The sequence below is a fragment of the Somniosus microcephalus genome, chromosome 5 (genome assembly GCF_052327205.1).
Source record: "Somniosus microcephalus isolate GS21.2 chromosome 5, FLI_Smic_1.0, whole genome shotgun sequence".
NCBI classification, from domain to species: Eukaryota; Metazoa; Chordata; class Chondrichthyes; order Squaliformes; family Somniosidae; genus Somniosus; species Somniosus microcephalus.
Genome location: NC_140991.1, coordinates 296,001,888 through 296,019,123, shown reverse-complemented (window position 1 = coordinate 296,019,123; position 17,236 = coordinate 296,001,888). Strand labels below are relative to the sequence as shown.

Here is a 17,236-nt window from a genome sequence, read left to right as displayed (position 1 = left end):
TAAAGAGTCAAGCAGTTTATTAAGATTCAAATAGTCCAACAGTCTCCCACACAACAACGAACAGTTTTGACAGACAAATAGTTACAGACAAACAAAAGGTACCTATGGGGGCTGATCAGGGAGACAACTTAGAGCTCCGCAGCTCTTTTCCTGGCTGTCTCTTCGATCGCTTACAAATCTCAGTATTTAAGTCTCCAAACCACAATGAGTCATACTTTCGCATGACCTTTCTTTAAATTATATCAAAAGTTTATACAATGGAACCACTAGGTGCTCATCTTGTGACTTGAGTCATACTTTCGCGTGACCTTTCTTTAAATTATATCAAAAGTTTATACAATGGAACCACTAGGTGCTCATCTTGTGACTTGCCTTATCTCCCAATGGCCAGTATCAATCAAGTGAGCCCTTTGACCTGTTATTGTTCAATCATCTTCGGTCCCTTTTGGTCCTGTGTGCAAAGTTTAAATGCATTTCGCCTGCTGTTGTCAGGCAGAAGTGCCTTGGCCATTTTTCCTTACCCATGATGCCCTACTTCTCCTAAGTATGATTTCTAAAAATCCACTTCACTGTGACTCCCTCCATAAGCATATGGAGGGAGTCATGGGAGAGTCTGGGTGCAGCCCTGCAGCTCTCTGCAGTGATTGTCAGTGTTTGCAGCACTTCAATGCTGCAAAACACTGACAGCACAAACGTCAAAAGCAAGGTGACCCTGGTCCCTTTAAGGAAGCCGTCTCAAGATGCATCATGAATAACATCACCAGACCTGCTGCATCTAATTGGGCGGGGAGACACGCTGGGCGGGCTTAACAAGCCCCATTGAGGTAAGTTCATTTTCCAGAGCGGGATCGAGCCAGCAGCACCAGACCTGCCGAGGTGAGCAAAATCTCGGTCATGGTTTCCCATGGTCAGGTAAGGGGTGCTAATTTGGAGAAACTGTGGGGATTGCTTGGCCTGGCCTAACACCCCATTTACAAGTGGTAGGCCGGGCTCAGGCAGACAGTTACGATGAATGGTGGTTTTCAGGATGTAACGTTCTGGTGACATTTTTTGGGCTAGGATTGCAGCAGTAAGGTTCAGTGTCATATCTGAAAATGGGCTGTGTTTTAAAATGGCCCTTCGCTCTACTTTCCAGCCATGCACAGCCACATGTCTCCTTGCTCCAGGCACTCTTGCACTGAGGTCGTACCTGAATTTGAATTTGGAAAGAAGTGTTGTTTAAAAAAAGTGTAAGCACTGATTGAAGCTGCTGTTTCGAGTTGTAAGGAAGTGTGTCACAACCAATGTTCTCTCGAAAGTGCGCGCGTGTGAGGCCGCGCAACAACCTGGAACGTAACACGCATTGAAATAAACAGGCCACTCGCAGCTTTGTCAGTTGATAACTGTGATGTAAATGTACTGCCCATGGACAAATAAGTAGTGCTCAGAGAAGTTTGTAGCCCGCCCAGTACAAAGAAAATTTAGAGGGAACATTGGCCATAGCCTGAACTATATAGTACTGCATAGTCGGAAAATATGTTAAGAAAATTTAGTTTTTGCAATATTGCCAAAATATTGTCATTCTATTATCATTTTTAACTAAAGCTCAGAATAATAATATCAATTAATTTACACTGCTGATTAATACAACCACTTGATGCACTCACCTGAAATTCCTTGGTCCTCTACTTTTGCAGAGTTGTTAACCTGTTTAGAATAATTCCTCTCCTAAAATAGCAGAGAGAGGAATTTCAGATGAACACGTTAAGCACTTATACACTCGTATTCCCCCAACAAAGTTTCAAGGCCTAGCTGTATGCATATGCATAAAAATCTTACATCTCGCACACCCCTGTGTCCATCACACTTTAGGTACCCAACCTTCGCCATCACATGATACGTATGATAGAGCAGTACAATATAATGCTCGGCAATTGCCAGTCCCTGAAGTAAGGGGGAACATCCAAGATAGGCATTGATCTTTGAGATGCAGTTCAGATTATGAAAAGCCAAATTTTCATCTGAGCTTTTGATTTTCTCAGTTAACTGGAATCATCAGAAAAAATCCAGTTTCTGAATCTGAAGCCAAACACTCAGCACTACATAAAGCAATATTTGCAATCCTGTTAACCACAAACGCTAGTCTTATTCTATAAAGGCAGTTTAATCAATATTTGTAAATGTATCAGCACACAATTCATCATGGACAATAATAATTTATTAGTACAATTATGTTATACTGTGCATTATCCATTCTTCAGAATAATTTCCTATGCTGAAGCAACTAATACAATTGCTGTCTCTTTACTCTGGTAGATTCATAACATTCATATTGACTCTCATTTCCTTAGGTATAGCATCAATGCTGGTTTCATTCCTGGTTGGCTTATATTACAACAGTATAATTGCCTTGGTTATGTGGTACATCTTTAATTCATTCCAAGAGCCTCTACCCTGGAGCACTTGTCCACTGACAGCCAATAATACAGGTATTGAATTATGTTGTATTTTTGCAAAATTTCTTTCTGTTCTCAAGTGCAGGACTTTATCCATAAGGATCAGTGAAAAATAACAGGACTTCAAATTATGAAATCCAGACAGAATCAGAACAGATAGTTGCCAAAATGTTAAGTGCATGTTGTCGGCAGAATAATGTAATTCTGGGCAGCGGATGTAGTGGAAGAAACAGCTAGCTCTGCGCTTGTCTCAGCCACTTCCAGGATTTCCCATCAATAGTGACGGGTGGGAGGGGCGGGGGGTTAAGAACATAAGAACATAAGAAATAGGAGCAGGAGCTGGTCATTTGGCACCCTCGAGCCTGCTCCGCCATTTAATGAGATCATGGCTGATCTGATCTTGGGCTCAGTTCCATTTCCCTGCCCGCTCCCCATAAACCCTTCACTCCCTTATTGTTCAAAAATCTGTTTATCCCCACTGTAAGAATTTATCTGCCCAAATATGGGCAAACATAGTCAAATCCTGCGCAAATAACAGAAATATGTCTTTACGCAGCATGTTGTGATCTGGAATGCGCTGCCTGAAAGGGCGGTGGAAGCAGATTCAATAGCAACTTTCAAAAGGGAATTGGATAAATACTTGAAGGGAAAAGATTTACCGGGCTATGGGGAAAGAGCTGGGGACTGGCACTAATTGGGAGCTCCAAGAGCCGACACAGGCACAGTGGACCAAGTGGCCTCTTTCTGTGCTGTCTCATTTTATGATCCTATGTCATATGGCATAGTTTACCTAATTTGTGTCCTGGCAACATTTGACACAGGGATCACTGGTGCATTCCATTGTTGAAATACTGCTATGGGCAGCAGAGTGGGTATTTAAAGATTGAAGGTTCCTGAACGCCTGTGCAATGAATCGGGTCAGGGTATTTATTCTGTTTGAGCAGAGTAATTAGCGGAGTCCGAAATTTAGAAAAAGAAATTGTCTTTATGAGACAGGCTCTGCCTTACTCCTCTGACTCTTCTAGTTTCTCCTTTCTAGCTAATTCCTGCTGCTAGCTGGTTCCTGCATAACAGAACATCTCCCATTTCAAGCACAGGTTATTTTACCTTCCCAGCACCAGTGTTGGAGTAGAAATTTGATCCTTCACCACCTCTGGGATCTTGGTGCCCACATCAGAGCTCACCAATACCAGTCATGCTAACTCCAACCATGAGCCATATGAAACTTTAGATGACTACTGCCTACCTTCGACTGTTTTCCATTAAAAAAAATTCCATTCATAAAGCACTATTGACATCGCAAAGCACTTCACAGTCAATAAATTACTTTTGAAATGTAGTCACTGTTGTAATGTAGGAAGCATGCAACAAGATCTGGGCAACATCCAGGCTTGGGCTGATAAGTGGCAAGTAACATTCGTGCCACACAAGTGCCAGGCAATGACCATCTCCCCTTAACATTCAATGGCATTACCATCGCCAAATCCCCCCACCAGCAACATCCTGAGTTTACCATCGATCAGATACTCAACTGGACCAGCCACGTAAATGTTAGAGCGGGTCAGAGGCTAGGTATTCTGTGGCGAGTGACTCCCCAAAGCCTCTCCACCATCTACAAGGCACAAGTAAGGGGCGTGATGGAATACTCTTCACTTGCCTGGATGAGTGCAGCTACAACAACACTCAAGAAGCTCAACACCATCCAGGACAAAGCAGCCCACTTGATTGGCACCCCATCCACCACTTTAAACATCCACTCCCTCCACCACCAGTGTACCTGCAAGTCACCCACATAAGAACATAAGAACATAAGAAATAGGAGCAGGAGTAGGCCATTCAGCCCCTCGAGCCTGCTCCGCCATTCAATGAGATCATGGCTGATCTTCTGCCTCAACTCCATTCACCGGCCCTATCGCCATATCCCTTGATGCCTTTACTAGTCAGAAATCTATCGACTTCTGTTTTGAATATACCCAATGACTGAGCCTCCACAGCCCTCTGGGGTAAAGAATTCCAAAGATTCACCACTTGGACTTGGACATATATCTTTGTTCCTTCAATGGGTCAAAATCCTGGAACTTCCTACCTAACTGTGGGGAGTACCGTCACTACACGGACTGCAGCGGTTCAAGAAGAAGGCTCACCACCACCTTCTCAAGGGCAACTAGGAATGAGCAATAAATGCTGGCCTTGCTTGCGACACCCATATCCCCAGAATGAATTAAAAAAACCACTACAGCCAATTTGGGCATTACAAGGGCTAATAAATAGCAGTGAGCTAAACGACAAAATAATCTGATTTTTTAAATATTGAGGGATAAATGTTAGTTAGAATAACACCCTTCTTCAAATAGTGCCAAGGGATCTTTTATGTCCTCCTGAGCAGGAAGGCAGGGCCTCAGTTCAGTGTCTGAGCCAGAAGACGACACCTCCGACAGTGCAGCACTCCCTCGGTACTGCACTGATGTGTCAGTCTAGATTATGTGCTAAAGACTCTGGGGCTTGAGCCCACAATACTTATAACCACAGGCAAGAGTGCGACCATTGATCCAAGGTTGATATTATAGTATTAGATGCGGGCAACATAGCGGGGGGGGAGGCAATTTTAACCTAAAAATATGGGTGGGTTTGGAGTATGTTAAAAATGGGATTCCCACCCACTTCCGGTTTTAACGGAGGCGGGATGGGGGCAGGCAGCCAACCCACTCCCAGGAGGCAGGATGTCAATTTAAATATTATAATGAGGCTGGAAGCCTCTTCTTTAGCCTCCATTTTGTTTTTAACTGCATGTGGACGGGTTTTACACAATTCGTAAAACCCAGCAGTTAGAGCAAGGCAGGGACTGCTCAATCCAGGAGGGAAGTGCCTTCATACCTACCTCCTGGATCCAGGGTCCCTGCCTAACCCACCCCCCACGATCGGAGAACCCCCTCACGAGGCCTCCGATCACCTTCCCGGACTCCCCCACCTCCCCACCCCCCCCCCCACCCCAATTGATCATCCTGAGGTTGACCACGATCCTCTGGTGTCCGCCCTCGCTCTTCCCTCCCCACCCGGTCCCTCAATGGCTGCGATCTTTTCTTCCTCCTCCATCCCCCAGATCCCTCGATGGCCATGATCTTCTTCGCCCCCCCCACCCCCCTCAGTCCCTCAATGGCCACGACCTTCATCCCCCTCCCCCTCTCCCTCAGTGGCCATGATCTTCATCCCCCTCCCCCTCTCCCTCTCCCTCAGTCCCTCAATGGCCACGATCTTCATCCCCCTCCCCCTCTCCCCCCCCCAGTCCCTCGATGGCCATGATCTTCTTCCCCACCCCCCCCACCCCAGGTCCCTCAATGGCTTGATGGCCACGATCTTCTTCCGCCCCCACCCCAGGTCCCTCAATGGCTGCTATCTTTTCTTCCCTGTCCACCCCCCCCCCCCCAGGTCCCTCGATAGCCACAATCTTCCCGTCCTCCCGGATTTCCCGCCCGCATTGGAGCCTCCCCCGCCCCGCCCCCAACCCGCCTTCCCCATGAAAATCCAGCCCATGGTCTTTCACTTGAGACCACAATGCCTATAAAATGCAGCAAGGATTTAACATGTTAAAAGGGAACTCTAGGCTCTACACTTCATTTTTTCCTCTGCTGCTTTCAGTGAAATAAGGTTTTGTTATGCTAGTAAAGTGAACCATCTCATTCAGCCTCAATGTAACGACAAAGCTAAGTATCTGAATCCTGAGCATAGCAAAGCAGGGGAAGTTGAAAACAATTAAATTTAGAAAAATAAAGAAATGTATTTTACTTAAATTATAATCTCAGTACTAAGGAATATTATTCTTAATATTAATGTGGGGAAAGGAAATGTATTTAGAGTCATAGAGCTAAAAATTGAGTAGTGCTCTGGAAAAATTAGCACCCCCGCATCGGAACTTGAGTGGTTGCGCCCCAAGAGGGAAGTGGGGCGCTACTGGAAGCACCCCACATCCCTCCTGGGGTGCTGCAAGTCAGTATCGCGCCGCGGTATTGCAGGCCTTCCTCCCCTTCTTAAAGGAGAAGGGTCTTGCGCAGCGCGACCCGGGGCCCAGCTGGGCCCCCGGGGATCGGAAGTGCCGGCAAAAGAGCCCGGCACTCAAGAGAAGTGCCGGGCTCTTGGAGCGCAGCTGGCACTCCGCTGGGGGGGGGAGCGCAGGAAGGTGCTGGCAGGCAGCCAGCAAAGAAAATGGCCGCCCCACACCTCGCCTTTAACTAGCGCCTCCCCGGGGCAGGTAGGCCTCCCCCGACCTTGTCAGACATAGCGTCTGGTGGTAAGTCAGGGGGCGCTCCCGAAGATCGCGGCCGGGGCGCGAGTGGGGTGCTGTGCACGGTGATGACGTCATCGCCGGCGACGCAGTGCCGCCGCTAACCTCCCGCTGAATTTCGCGGGAGGCATGGGCGGCGCCACACCCGGGCGTTAGTTGCTTTCCGCCCTGTTAGCGCCCCTTCACACAGACCAGGTAAAGAAAAGAGAAGACAGAGCGGTGACCTGCTCAAGATCTTTAAGATTCTGAAAGGGTTTGCTCAGGTAGACGTAGAGAAGATGTTTCCACTTGCAGGGAAACCAGAACTAGGGGCTATAATTATAAGATAGTCACTAATAAATCCAGTAGGGAATTCAGGAGAAACATCTTTACAGAGAGAGTGGTTCGAATGTGGAACTCGCTACCACATGCAGTAGTTGAGGCGACTAGCTGGGATGCATTTAAGGGGAAGCTAGATAAACACATGAGGGAGAAAGGAATAGAACGATCCATTGATGGGGTTAGATGAAGAAGGGTGGGAGGAGGCTCGTGTGGAGCATAAACACCGGTATCGACCTGTTGGGCCGAATGGCCTGTTTCTATACTGTACATACTGTGTAGATCCTCTGGCTCAGCTGCACACTAGATAAATTCACTCTGTTACTGGGATAATTTAAATTTTGTAAGTGGTAAAAGTTCAGTCCAGAACATTTAATCTTTGGCATTCTCTGCCCCAGAGGGCTGTGGATGCTGAGTCATTGAGTATATTCGAGACTGAGATTGATAGATTTTTGGACTCTCGGGGAATGAAGGGATATGGGGATAGGACGGGAAAGTGGAGTTGAGGTCGAAGATCAGCCACGATCTCATTGAATGGCGGAGCAGGCTCGAGGGGCCGTGTGGCCGACTCCTGCTCCTATTTCTTATGTTCTTATGTTTGCCCACTACCCTTTTGCCTTCAGGACCTGGGTTCAAATCCAGTCAAAACTGATGGGATGAAAGTCTCCTCTATCTGCTGGCTGTAATGAAATGAGTTTGACCAGTCTCAAGCAAGTTTCCCAATGGGCATCAATCCACAACAAAAAATTGCCTGCAGCTTGATACAAATTAGCACTAAAGAGAGAGTCTGATGGAGAGAGTCTGTGTGCTGGCTGGTTGGACAGGTTAGAATTTTATTGCGCAGGCTCCTTATTGCAGTATTCTCACCTCATGAATAATATCTTTCTCTACTATTTTTATTTATGTGTTGATAGGATATGTGGTTGAATGTGCCGAGAGCTCTCCAGTGGATTATTATTGGTACAGAGAAACTTTAAACATTTCAACCGGTATCGAGGAATCAGGTAGCATCCAGTGGTGGCTGTTACTCAGCCTTATATGTGCTTGGGCTGTGCTGTATGTATGCACAATCAGAGGCATTGAAACAACTGGCAAGGTAGTGTACAAAGTCATTATATCTTATTGTGCAACTGTAAGATTTCCATTGTGTAATTCAACTTAACTTTTTCCTCATGCACAGAGAGATCTTTGGGGAACATTTATTGGGTCATTGCTGCATCTGAAAAGTATTTAGTGCCATTTCATTTTGTACTTTTCAGCCACAAGTGTAGTGCAATGTTTTAATTTGCATTACGATGCATCATTAAAATATACAAATACCATTGTGTTCTGCTGTATACAATATCCACCAAAAGATTCTGCTTGGCTCACCCTCCCTGACACTCCCAGTGCAGTACTGAGGGAATGCTGCACTGTCGGAGGTGCCGTCTTTCTGATGAGACGTTAGACCAAGGTCCTGTCTGCTCTCTCAGGTGGATTTAAAAGATCCCATGGCACTATTTTGAAGAATAGCAGGGGAGTTATCCCCAGTGTCCTGGCCAATGTTTAAACCTCAACCAACATAACAAAAACAGACTATCTGGTCATTATCACATTGTTGTTTGTGGGAGCTTGCTGTGCGCAGATTGGCTGCCGCGTTTCCCACATTACAACAGTTACTACACTTCAAAAGTACTTAATTGGCTGCAAAGCGCTTTGAGACGTCCGGTGGTCGTGAAAGGCGCTATATAAATGTAAGTCTTTCTTTCTTACTTTCTCCCTCAGTGACAGCTGGATTTTGTCAATGGGGAGCTTTTGGAGGCGGGACTCCCACTTGTCGGGTTTCAGTCCCGCCTCCATCAACTTCTGGCCAACCCATGCTATTTTTCCTTGATTGACCTTGTTAAGCCCGCCCAGCGGGCTTCGCAGGCCAATTAAGGGAAAGCCGGTTATAGAGAACGTTAGCGTGTGACATTTCATCTGTCAAAAATTTTTGACAGATGAATTGTCATCGTTTAACAAATCTGTGAAGCTGTCAAACACTGACATTCTCTGTAGTTTGATGAGTTCTTGAATTCAAGACTCATCAAAACTCTTTAGCAGAAATTAGATGGTTGTTGCATCGGAGAATGCAGCAGCCATCTGTCATCTCTGCCAGTGAGTTGCGAGACTCTCTGCATACCCAACTCTTGAAGCCTGCAGGAAGAAACAAACTTTTTCTAACACTTTCCACTTACCTCACATACTCACCTCTCCACACTTGCACCCATCACTTACCTTCACAGTGCACATTTGCACCCCTCCGACCCCCGCAGACCCACTGCTCGCCTCGCTGACCCTGGTGGGGTTCGCAGCCTTCGGGAAGCCCGCACTTGTGTGGGTAAACTGGGGATAATCCTCTCATCTGTCTGTTAACTACCTGTTAACAGGTAGATAAGTGGCACTAATCCCCTTCCCGCCTCCAAGGAGACGGGACCCAGCGTGGGTCGGCTACCCACCTCCTGGCAAGATGGCACGGAGGTGGGTTGGGGCGGGATGGGCACCCGCCCCCAATTTCTGCCATTTTCCCGGCAGTCCTTCCTCCATACCCACCTCCCCGGGGCTGGCAAGATCACGCCCCTGGTATTTTGTTTTAAAAGGGAAATGTCCAGTTTTTCTCCTCCCCTTCTCTACTGAAGGTGTTGACTCCTTGCTGGGCCACGGTTCTGTTAGCACTAGTCATTCTTTTTTTTCCTCACCCAAGTAGGCATTATTCATGTCTGAGCCTTGACAGTGAGTCTCATCAGGTTATTTGAATACAAAGGATATCACAGCTAAGCCCAGTCCTATCTCACCAGCAGGCAACAGTTCGGCTTCACTGTTGCACGTGCCACTGCTCCCAGCCCACAGACACCATGTTGAAATTGACAGCAGCTGGCTGGGCTTATTATTTACCATAATCATGATCATCTTCAGTGGAGAAGAGATGCGTTAAAATGACATTATAATCGCATATCTAATGGGCTTCACTGACGGCTCATTCAGTTGATAGAGCAAGTAGTTGAGCCATACAGACCGGGAAGGCCATGTTTGATCTCAAATGTGTGCTGAATTATCGGATAAGGGGGTTGCAATTGGTCTCAGTGCTGGTGGAGTAGGGAGGGGAAAATCATCCATGTTTTTAAATTGTCACTCTAAGTGATACGAATATCCAAAAATGACAGGCAGAAAAAAAACATCTGGTCCACCAAGTCATGATACGTTGAAGGGATAATTACAGTCCTAGGCCTTTTGGGCTATCCCAAATCAGGCGTATTCCCCAGACGTTCACCTTCAACTTAAGTTAGAGATAGCCGAATTCCATAAGATGCTTAAATGGGTCTAAAGGTTCAAGCTATCTCTCCCTAAAGGAACGGAACGACTGAAATGTTACCATCCTCCAGATAGTACTTTTAATAAGTTGAACTAGACTGTAACCTTCCGGATATTATGAGGGTGTGGAATACCCCCCAGAATTCTGCAACTCCTTACAAAAGAGTGTACAGAATTTGTGGGTTCGCTAGTTTATACAGAATTTCTCTCTGAGACAATTCTAAAAATATATAGTTTTATTTAAGAGCCGACATTCAGTTAACATCTGTTGAATCAGTCACAAAATTAACAATTCAAAATACAGTTAGCTTACATTTCTTATTTCTCAGAGATCCTTATTCTCAAATCTTTACTTTGTTACTTTTCTTATTTCTTACTTATTTCTAAATCCAGAACATCCACCAAAATCAATCACTTTGCCTTCCCGAGACTCATAGTTAAAGACTTACAGAGATGCCTCTGAAGAGTTGAGAAACACTTTGCCCGTTCAGCGAGTTCTGACTTTCTGTTAAAAAGGTCTTATTTTTATACCCTTTTGGCAGTGGTTTCTTCTTTGATGTTCTCTGCTGATGTTACCTAATTGTCTTTATTGATACCTCTTTCGAATGCTTTCTATCTTACTGTCAATTCAACTATTGCATGCATAATTTTTTCTCTACCTTTTTAAGTGTTTCAAAAACCATCATAAAAACAATGACAGCTATGGTTTTTGTTTGATGTCATTCTTACAAAATGCTTTCTTTCAATTCTTAATATTGGCTTTACTGGTTTTTAGCAGACATTTTGACTCCGTGGTGATCCAAGTTTAATACAAACACAATGCAATTGCTTGGTGTCTCTATTGAAGTCATATTTTCAAAGCCTGCTTGTTGGTATTATATTTACAATATGTAAATCAAAACCACTTTAACTGTGTGTTTACTTGTTTTCTAGCTATCTCAATTGGTTGCATAATTCATCTTATTGTTCCTGTTTTCCAAGTTTAACATAAAACTATTTGACCAGCAGATGTTTCTTTACTTGACGTCATGTTTCAAAGGCACATGCCTCTTTTAATGTTTGTATTTCTGTTTTACGTGTTAGCTCTTCACACTTTAAACTGGGCATTCTCATTGTGTTCGTTGCAAACCGTAGACCTTTCGGAAGCGCCAATGGTTTGCTTCAATCTTTCATTGTTTTAGTATATTTAACTAATTCCTATTTCAAAGTTTGTTTACAACTTTGTTATCAACTGATCTTTATCTCAGAAGCCTATATTCTGTTTACAGCTTGTCTCCAAGGCTTTAGATTTTTAAACCCAGTATACCATGTATTAATAATATCAGTATTCTGTTCATGGTATCGTGTATTTCTCTGAATCATGGCTATTCCTTCACAACGTGTTGCATCATGATTAAGCACCCCTGAGCCACCAGCAGCCATGTCATCTCCTGGGGCAGGCAAAAGAACAGGTAAAAACCCAAGGCCAATAGGGGGAACAAACCTGGAAAATTCCTCTCCGCGCCCCCCCCCCCTTAGGCGATCGAAATCATCAGGGCCCTGAATTTGCGGTCGGAGGCTTCCCGCGGGCAAATGCCTCCGACCAGCAAAAAATCTACGTACTTACCTGATGGTCCCGGAGGTTCGGACACTTGCGCTCCTGGGCCTCTACGCGTAGGCCTGTGTAGAGGCCCACGTATCCCAGGGACGCAGGCGGTTCGCAAGCGCCCCTAGGATCACGTGGGCCGGCCCAACCAATGAAAGAAGGGGATCCCCATTCATACTTATGCAGATTCTGTGTGTATGGAATCCTCATACATATGAATGGGAATACCTCAAAAATACACGTACACTTCAAATAAATATTAAATATTTAAAACAAAAATTAAACTTTTTGAAAAATAAATGTACATATTTTAAAGGGGCTAAAAATAAACTTATCTTATTTCACAGGTTTTTAAATGTATAAATTCTTGAAAAAAAATTATTTTTCTGTTCTTTAAAAGTCTTACGCTGGTAAAAGCAAGCCTTACGCCTGCTTTTTCCAAGGGTAAGAATTTCACGGGCATTCGCTGGGCAGAAGTTGCGCAAATAGCCCAACTCTCCGTCTGCGGAGGCCCTTTTCCCAGGGATGGCTACGATCTGTGAAGAAGATTCTTGACACATTGCAAGTTCCGGGTTTTAGCACATGCGCTTTGAGTGCATAAGCCCAGAGCTTGCACGGCCCCTACGGGCGCGTACACACCTCGTACGCACCCGTAGGGGCCGCAAATTACGGCCCATGATCTTATTGTATGAATGATTAACACATTTGCATCAAATTCCTCTTTGTTGTTTTGATGGAAATGATAACCCATTTAAAATAAACATTAAAATACCACGGACAAGAATTTAATACGAGCAAGGGGTAATTTCAAGCTCTAATGTTTGCATTCAGTCATAGAACCACAACATTAGTGAATGAACCTAAAATTAAAGTAGAATGTGTAAACTGTCTAACATATTTGATTGTACTGGTGCAATAGATTTAATCTTTTCTCTTTTCCACCAGGCTGTATATATTACTTCTACTCTCCCTTATCTTGTACTTACAATCTTCTTGATTCGAGGGTTGACATTAAAAGGATCCGTTGATGGAATAAAATTTCTCTTTACACCAGATGTAAGTATTTAAAGCTTTCTTTTTTCCTTAACGTTTCTTTTTTTTAAATTTGTTTTATGGTGATGTGGGCGTCGCTGGCAAGGCCAGCATTTATTGCCCATCCCTAATTGCCCTTGAGAAGGTGGTGGTGAGCCGCCTTCTTGAAGCGCTGCAGTCTGTGTGGTGAAGGCGGCTCACCACCACCTACTCCCACAGTGCTGTTAAGTAGGGAGTTACAGGATCTTGACCCAGCGACGATGAAGGATCGGCGATATATTTCCAAGTCAGGATGGTGTGTGACTTGGAGGGGAACTTGGAGGTGGTGGTGTTCCCATGCGTGCATCTTGTAGATGGTACACACTGCAGCCATGGTACGCCGGTGGTGGAGGGAGTAAATGCTTAAGGTGGTGGATGGGGTGCCAATCAAACGGGTTGCTTTGTCCTGGATGGTGTCGAGCTGCTTGAGTGTTGTTGGAGCTGCACTCATCCAGGCAAGTGGAGAGTATTCCATCACACTCCTGACTTGTGCCTTGTAGATGGTGGAAAGGCTTTGGAGAGTCAGGAGGTGAGACACTCGCTGCAGAATACCCAGCCTCTGACCTGCTCTTGTTGCCATTGTATTTATGTGGCTGGTTCAGTTAAGTTTCTTGTCAATGGTGACCCCCAGGATGTTGATGGTGGGGAATTTGGTGATGGTAATACGGTTGAATGTCAAGCGGCGGTGGTTAGATGCTCACTTGTTGGAGATAGTCATTGCCTGGCGCATTGTGTGGCGCGAATGTTACCTGCTACTTATCGGCCCAAGTGTAATCAGACGAAAATTGACACCGAGCCAGAGAAGGAATTATTAGGACAGCTCAAAGCTTGGTCAAAGAGGTAGGTTTTAAAGAGTGTTTTAAAGGAAGAGAGAGAGGTGGAAAGGTGAAGAGGTATAAAGAGGGAATTCCAGAGCTTAGAGCTTAGACAGCTGAAGGCACGGCTGCCAATGGTGAGGCAAAGAAAGCCTGGAACGCACAAAAGGCCAGAGTTGGAAGAACGCTGAAGGTTGTAGGGCTGGAGGAGGTTATAGAGGTAATGAAGGGTGTGGCCATGGAGGGATTTAAACATGAAGATTGAGAATTTTAAACTCGAGGTGTTGGTGGACCGGGAGCCAATGTAGGTCAGCGATCATAGGAACAATGGGTGAACAGGACTTTGTGCGAGTTAGGATACGGGCAGCATAGACATGATGGGCTGAATGGTCTAATCAATACTTTGTACAAATGTAGTGTTGCACTCTATGCCCCTGTTTACAAATCCCAGAATACAGGTGGTCTTTTTTTTTATCACTTCGTTTTTATTCATTCTCAGATTGTGGGTCTCGCTGGCAACGTCGGCAATTATTCCCCATCCCCAGTTGCCCTGACTTAATACAACTGAGTGGCTTGCTTGGCCAATTCAGAGGGCAGTTAAGAGTCAGGTGCGGGACTGGAATCTCATGTAGGCCAGACGGGGTAAGGACGGCAGGATTCCTTCCCTAAAGGACATTAGTGAACCAGTTGGTTGTTTTTACGACATTCTGATAGCTTCACGGCCACTTTTTTTTTACTGATACTAGCTTTTCATTTCCAGATTTAAAAAAAAAACTAAATTCAAATTCTCAGACTGTCATAGTGGGACATGAACTCTGGATTATTATTTGTCCAGTAACATAACCATTACACTACCATACCCTATACTCACACTTACAGGGAATAAACATTGAAACTTATAAAATTCTAACAGGACTAGACAGACTAGATGCAGGAAGGATGTTCCCGATGGCGGGGGAGTCCAGAACCAGGGGTCACAGTCTAAAGATAAGGGGTAAGCCATTTAGGACTGAGATGAGGAGGAATTTCTTCACCCAGAGAGTGGTGAACCTATGGAATTCTCTGCCACAGAAGGCAGTTGAGGCCAACTTATTAAATATATTCAAGAAGGAGTTAGATATATTTCTTAAGGCTAAAGGGATCAAGGGATATGGGGAGAAAGCAGGGACAGGGTACTGAATTTGGATGATCAGCCATGATCTCATTAAATGGCGGAACAGGCTCGAGGGGCCGAATGGCCTACTCCTGCTCCTATCTTCTATGTTTCTATAATCTAGTTGAGCCCTAAGTTTCCCTATTCATTCACACCCTTCGACATCACCATAATTAGTGTATGTACCCCCTTTCCTTGATTTCCTTCCATAATGTATTACCGCAGTTAGCCAGATTAAATTGTATTTGCCACCTGTCTGTCCATTTTTTTTAAAATTCATTGCTGGGATGTGGGCGTCGCAGGCAAGGCCAGCATTTATTGCCCATCCCTAATTGCTCTTGAGAAGGTGATGGTGAGCCGCCTTCTTGAACCATTGTGGGGAAGGTACTCCCACAGTGCTGTTAGGGAGGGAGTTCCAGGATTTTGACCCAGCGACGATGAAGGAACTGCAATATATTTCCAATTCAGGATGGTGTGTGACTTGGAGGGGAACTTGGAAGTGATGGTGTTCCCATGCGCCTGCTGCCCTTGTCCTTCTAGGTGGAAGAGGTCGTGGGTTTGGGAGGTGCTGTCGAAGAAGCCTTGGCGAGTTGCTGCAGTGCATCTTGTAGATGGTACACACTGCAGCCACGGTATGCCGGTGGTGGAGGGAGAGAATGTTTAAGGTGGTGGGCGGGGTGCCAATCAAATGAGCTGCTTTGTCCTGGATGGTGTCGAGCTTCTTGAGTGTTGTTGGAGCTGCACTCATCCAGGCAAGTGGAGAGTATTCCATCACACTCCTTACTTGTGCCTTGTTATCAAAGCCCCTCTGGTGAAAATAATACATCTCTATTTCTACGATTTTCAGGTGAAAGAGTTGGCAAATCCAAGCACCTGGTTAGATGCTGGAGCACAAGTGTTTTATTCCTTCTCCTTGGCCTTTGGGGGTCTTATATCCTTCTCCAGTTATAACTCTGTTCAGTAAGTAGCATCGGATATGAACTCCCATATGCTCATCGCGCCAAAACAACACAATCTATTTAACATAAAAGACAAATAATCGATGACTGACTGCTTTCCTCTTTTCTTTATTCCACAGCAACAACTGTGAGCAAGATGCTGTGATTATCTCCACCATCAATGGGTTCACATCAGTGTATGCGGCCACGGTAATATATTCCATTATTGGTTTCCGAGCAACGGAGCAATTCGATGCCTGTTTTGCTAAGTAAGTAAGTTATCAGGGAATAAAACTACCTGAATATTATTTTGTTTCTGTTCTAAATTCCCACTTTGCTGCATTACATTGCTTAATTCAAAACTTTGGGTAATTCAAATATTTTTGCCCACAAAAGACTTCAAAACAGCAGACTGTATTGAGAAAGCAACATAAACAACATTTTAAACATTTATTTTATGATAAGTTTGCTCAAGGCTGCTCACGGTGCTTTGAATCTTCTTTCGTGCTTCCCTTTTCCATCTTGTGTTTTTTTAATTCATTCTCGGGATGTGGGCGTCGCTGGCAAGGCCAGCATTTATTGCCCATCCCTAGTTGCCCTTGAGAAGGTGATGGTGGATCTTCTTCTTGAACCGCTGCAGTCCATGTGGTGAAGGTACTCTCACAGTGCTGTTCAGTAAGGAGTGCCAGGATTTTGACCCAACAACCATGAAGGAACAAAGATATATTTCCAAGTCAGGGTGGTATGTGACGTGGAGGGGAACTTGGAGGTGGTGGTGTTCCCATACAGCCCTTGTCCTTCTAGGTCGTGGATAGTTGCAGGTTTGGGAGGTGTTGTCGAAGAAATCTCGTGGAGTTGTTGCAGTGCATCCTGTAGATAGGACACATTGCGAGCAAATGAGCACTGGTGATGGAGGGAGCGGGTGTTTAATGCGGTGGACGGGCTACTGATCAAATGGGCTGCTTTGTCCTGGATGGTGTCGAGCTTCTTGAGCATTGTAGGAGCTGCACCCCTCCAGGCACGTGGAAAGTATTCCATCACACTCCTGACTTGTGCCTTGTAGGTGGCGGAAAGGCTTTAGGGAGTCAGGAGGTGAGACACTCGCCGCAGAATACCCAGCCTCTGACCCGCTCTAACAGCCATGGCATTTATGTGGCTGGTCCAGTTGAGTTTCTGGTCAATGGTGACCCCCCAAGAGGCTGATGGTGGGGGATTTAGCAATGGTAGTGCCATTGAATGTCAAGGGGGGGTGGTTAGACTCTCTCTTGTGGGAGATGGCCAATGTGTGGCGTGAAACTTACTTGCCACTTAT

The 17,236-nt window shown here is 45.2% G+C and overlaps 1 protein-coding gene across 1 annotated transcript in view; it reads left to right on the top strand.

Annotated features, from left to right (window-relative positions):
* The window catches only part of LOC147117824 (sodium-dependent neutral amino acid transporter B(0)AT1-like), a 79,413-nt gene that overhangs the window by 21,431 nt on the left and 40,746 nt on the right, over positions 1-17,236 (top strand). The window contains exons 3-7 of the mRNA XM_085989172.1: positions 2,331-2,468; positions 7,947-8,128; positions 12,893-13,003; positions 15,834-15,946; positions 16,065-16,193. Coding sequence (XP_085845298.1) covers positions 2,331-2,468; positions 7,947-8,128; positions 12,893-13,003; positions 15,834-15,946; positions 16,065-16,193 — 673 coding nt within the window. The remainder of the gene's footprint in view (positions 1-2,330; positions 2,469-7,946; positions 8,129-12,892; positions 13,004-15,833; positions 15,947-16,064; positions 16,194-17,236) is intronic.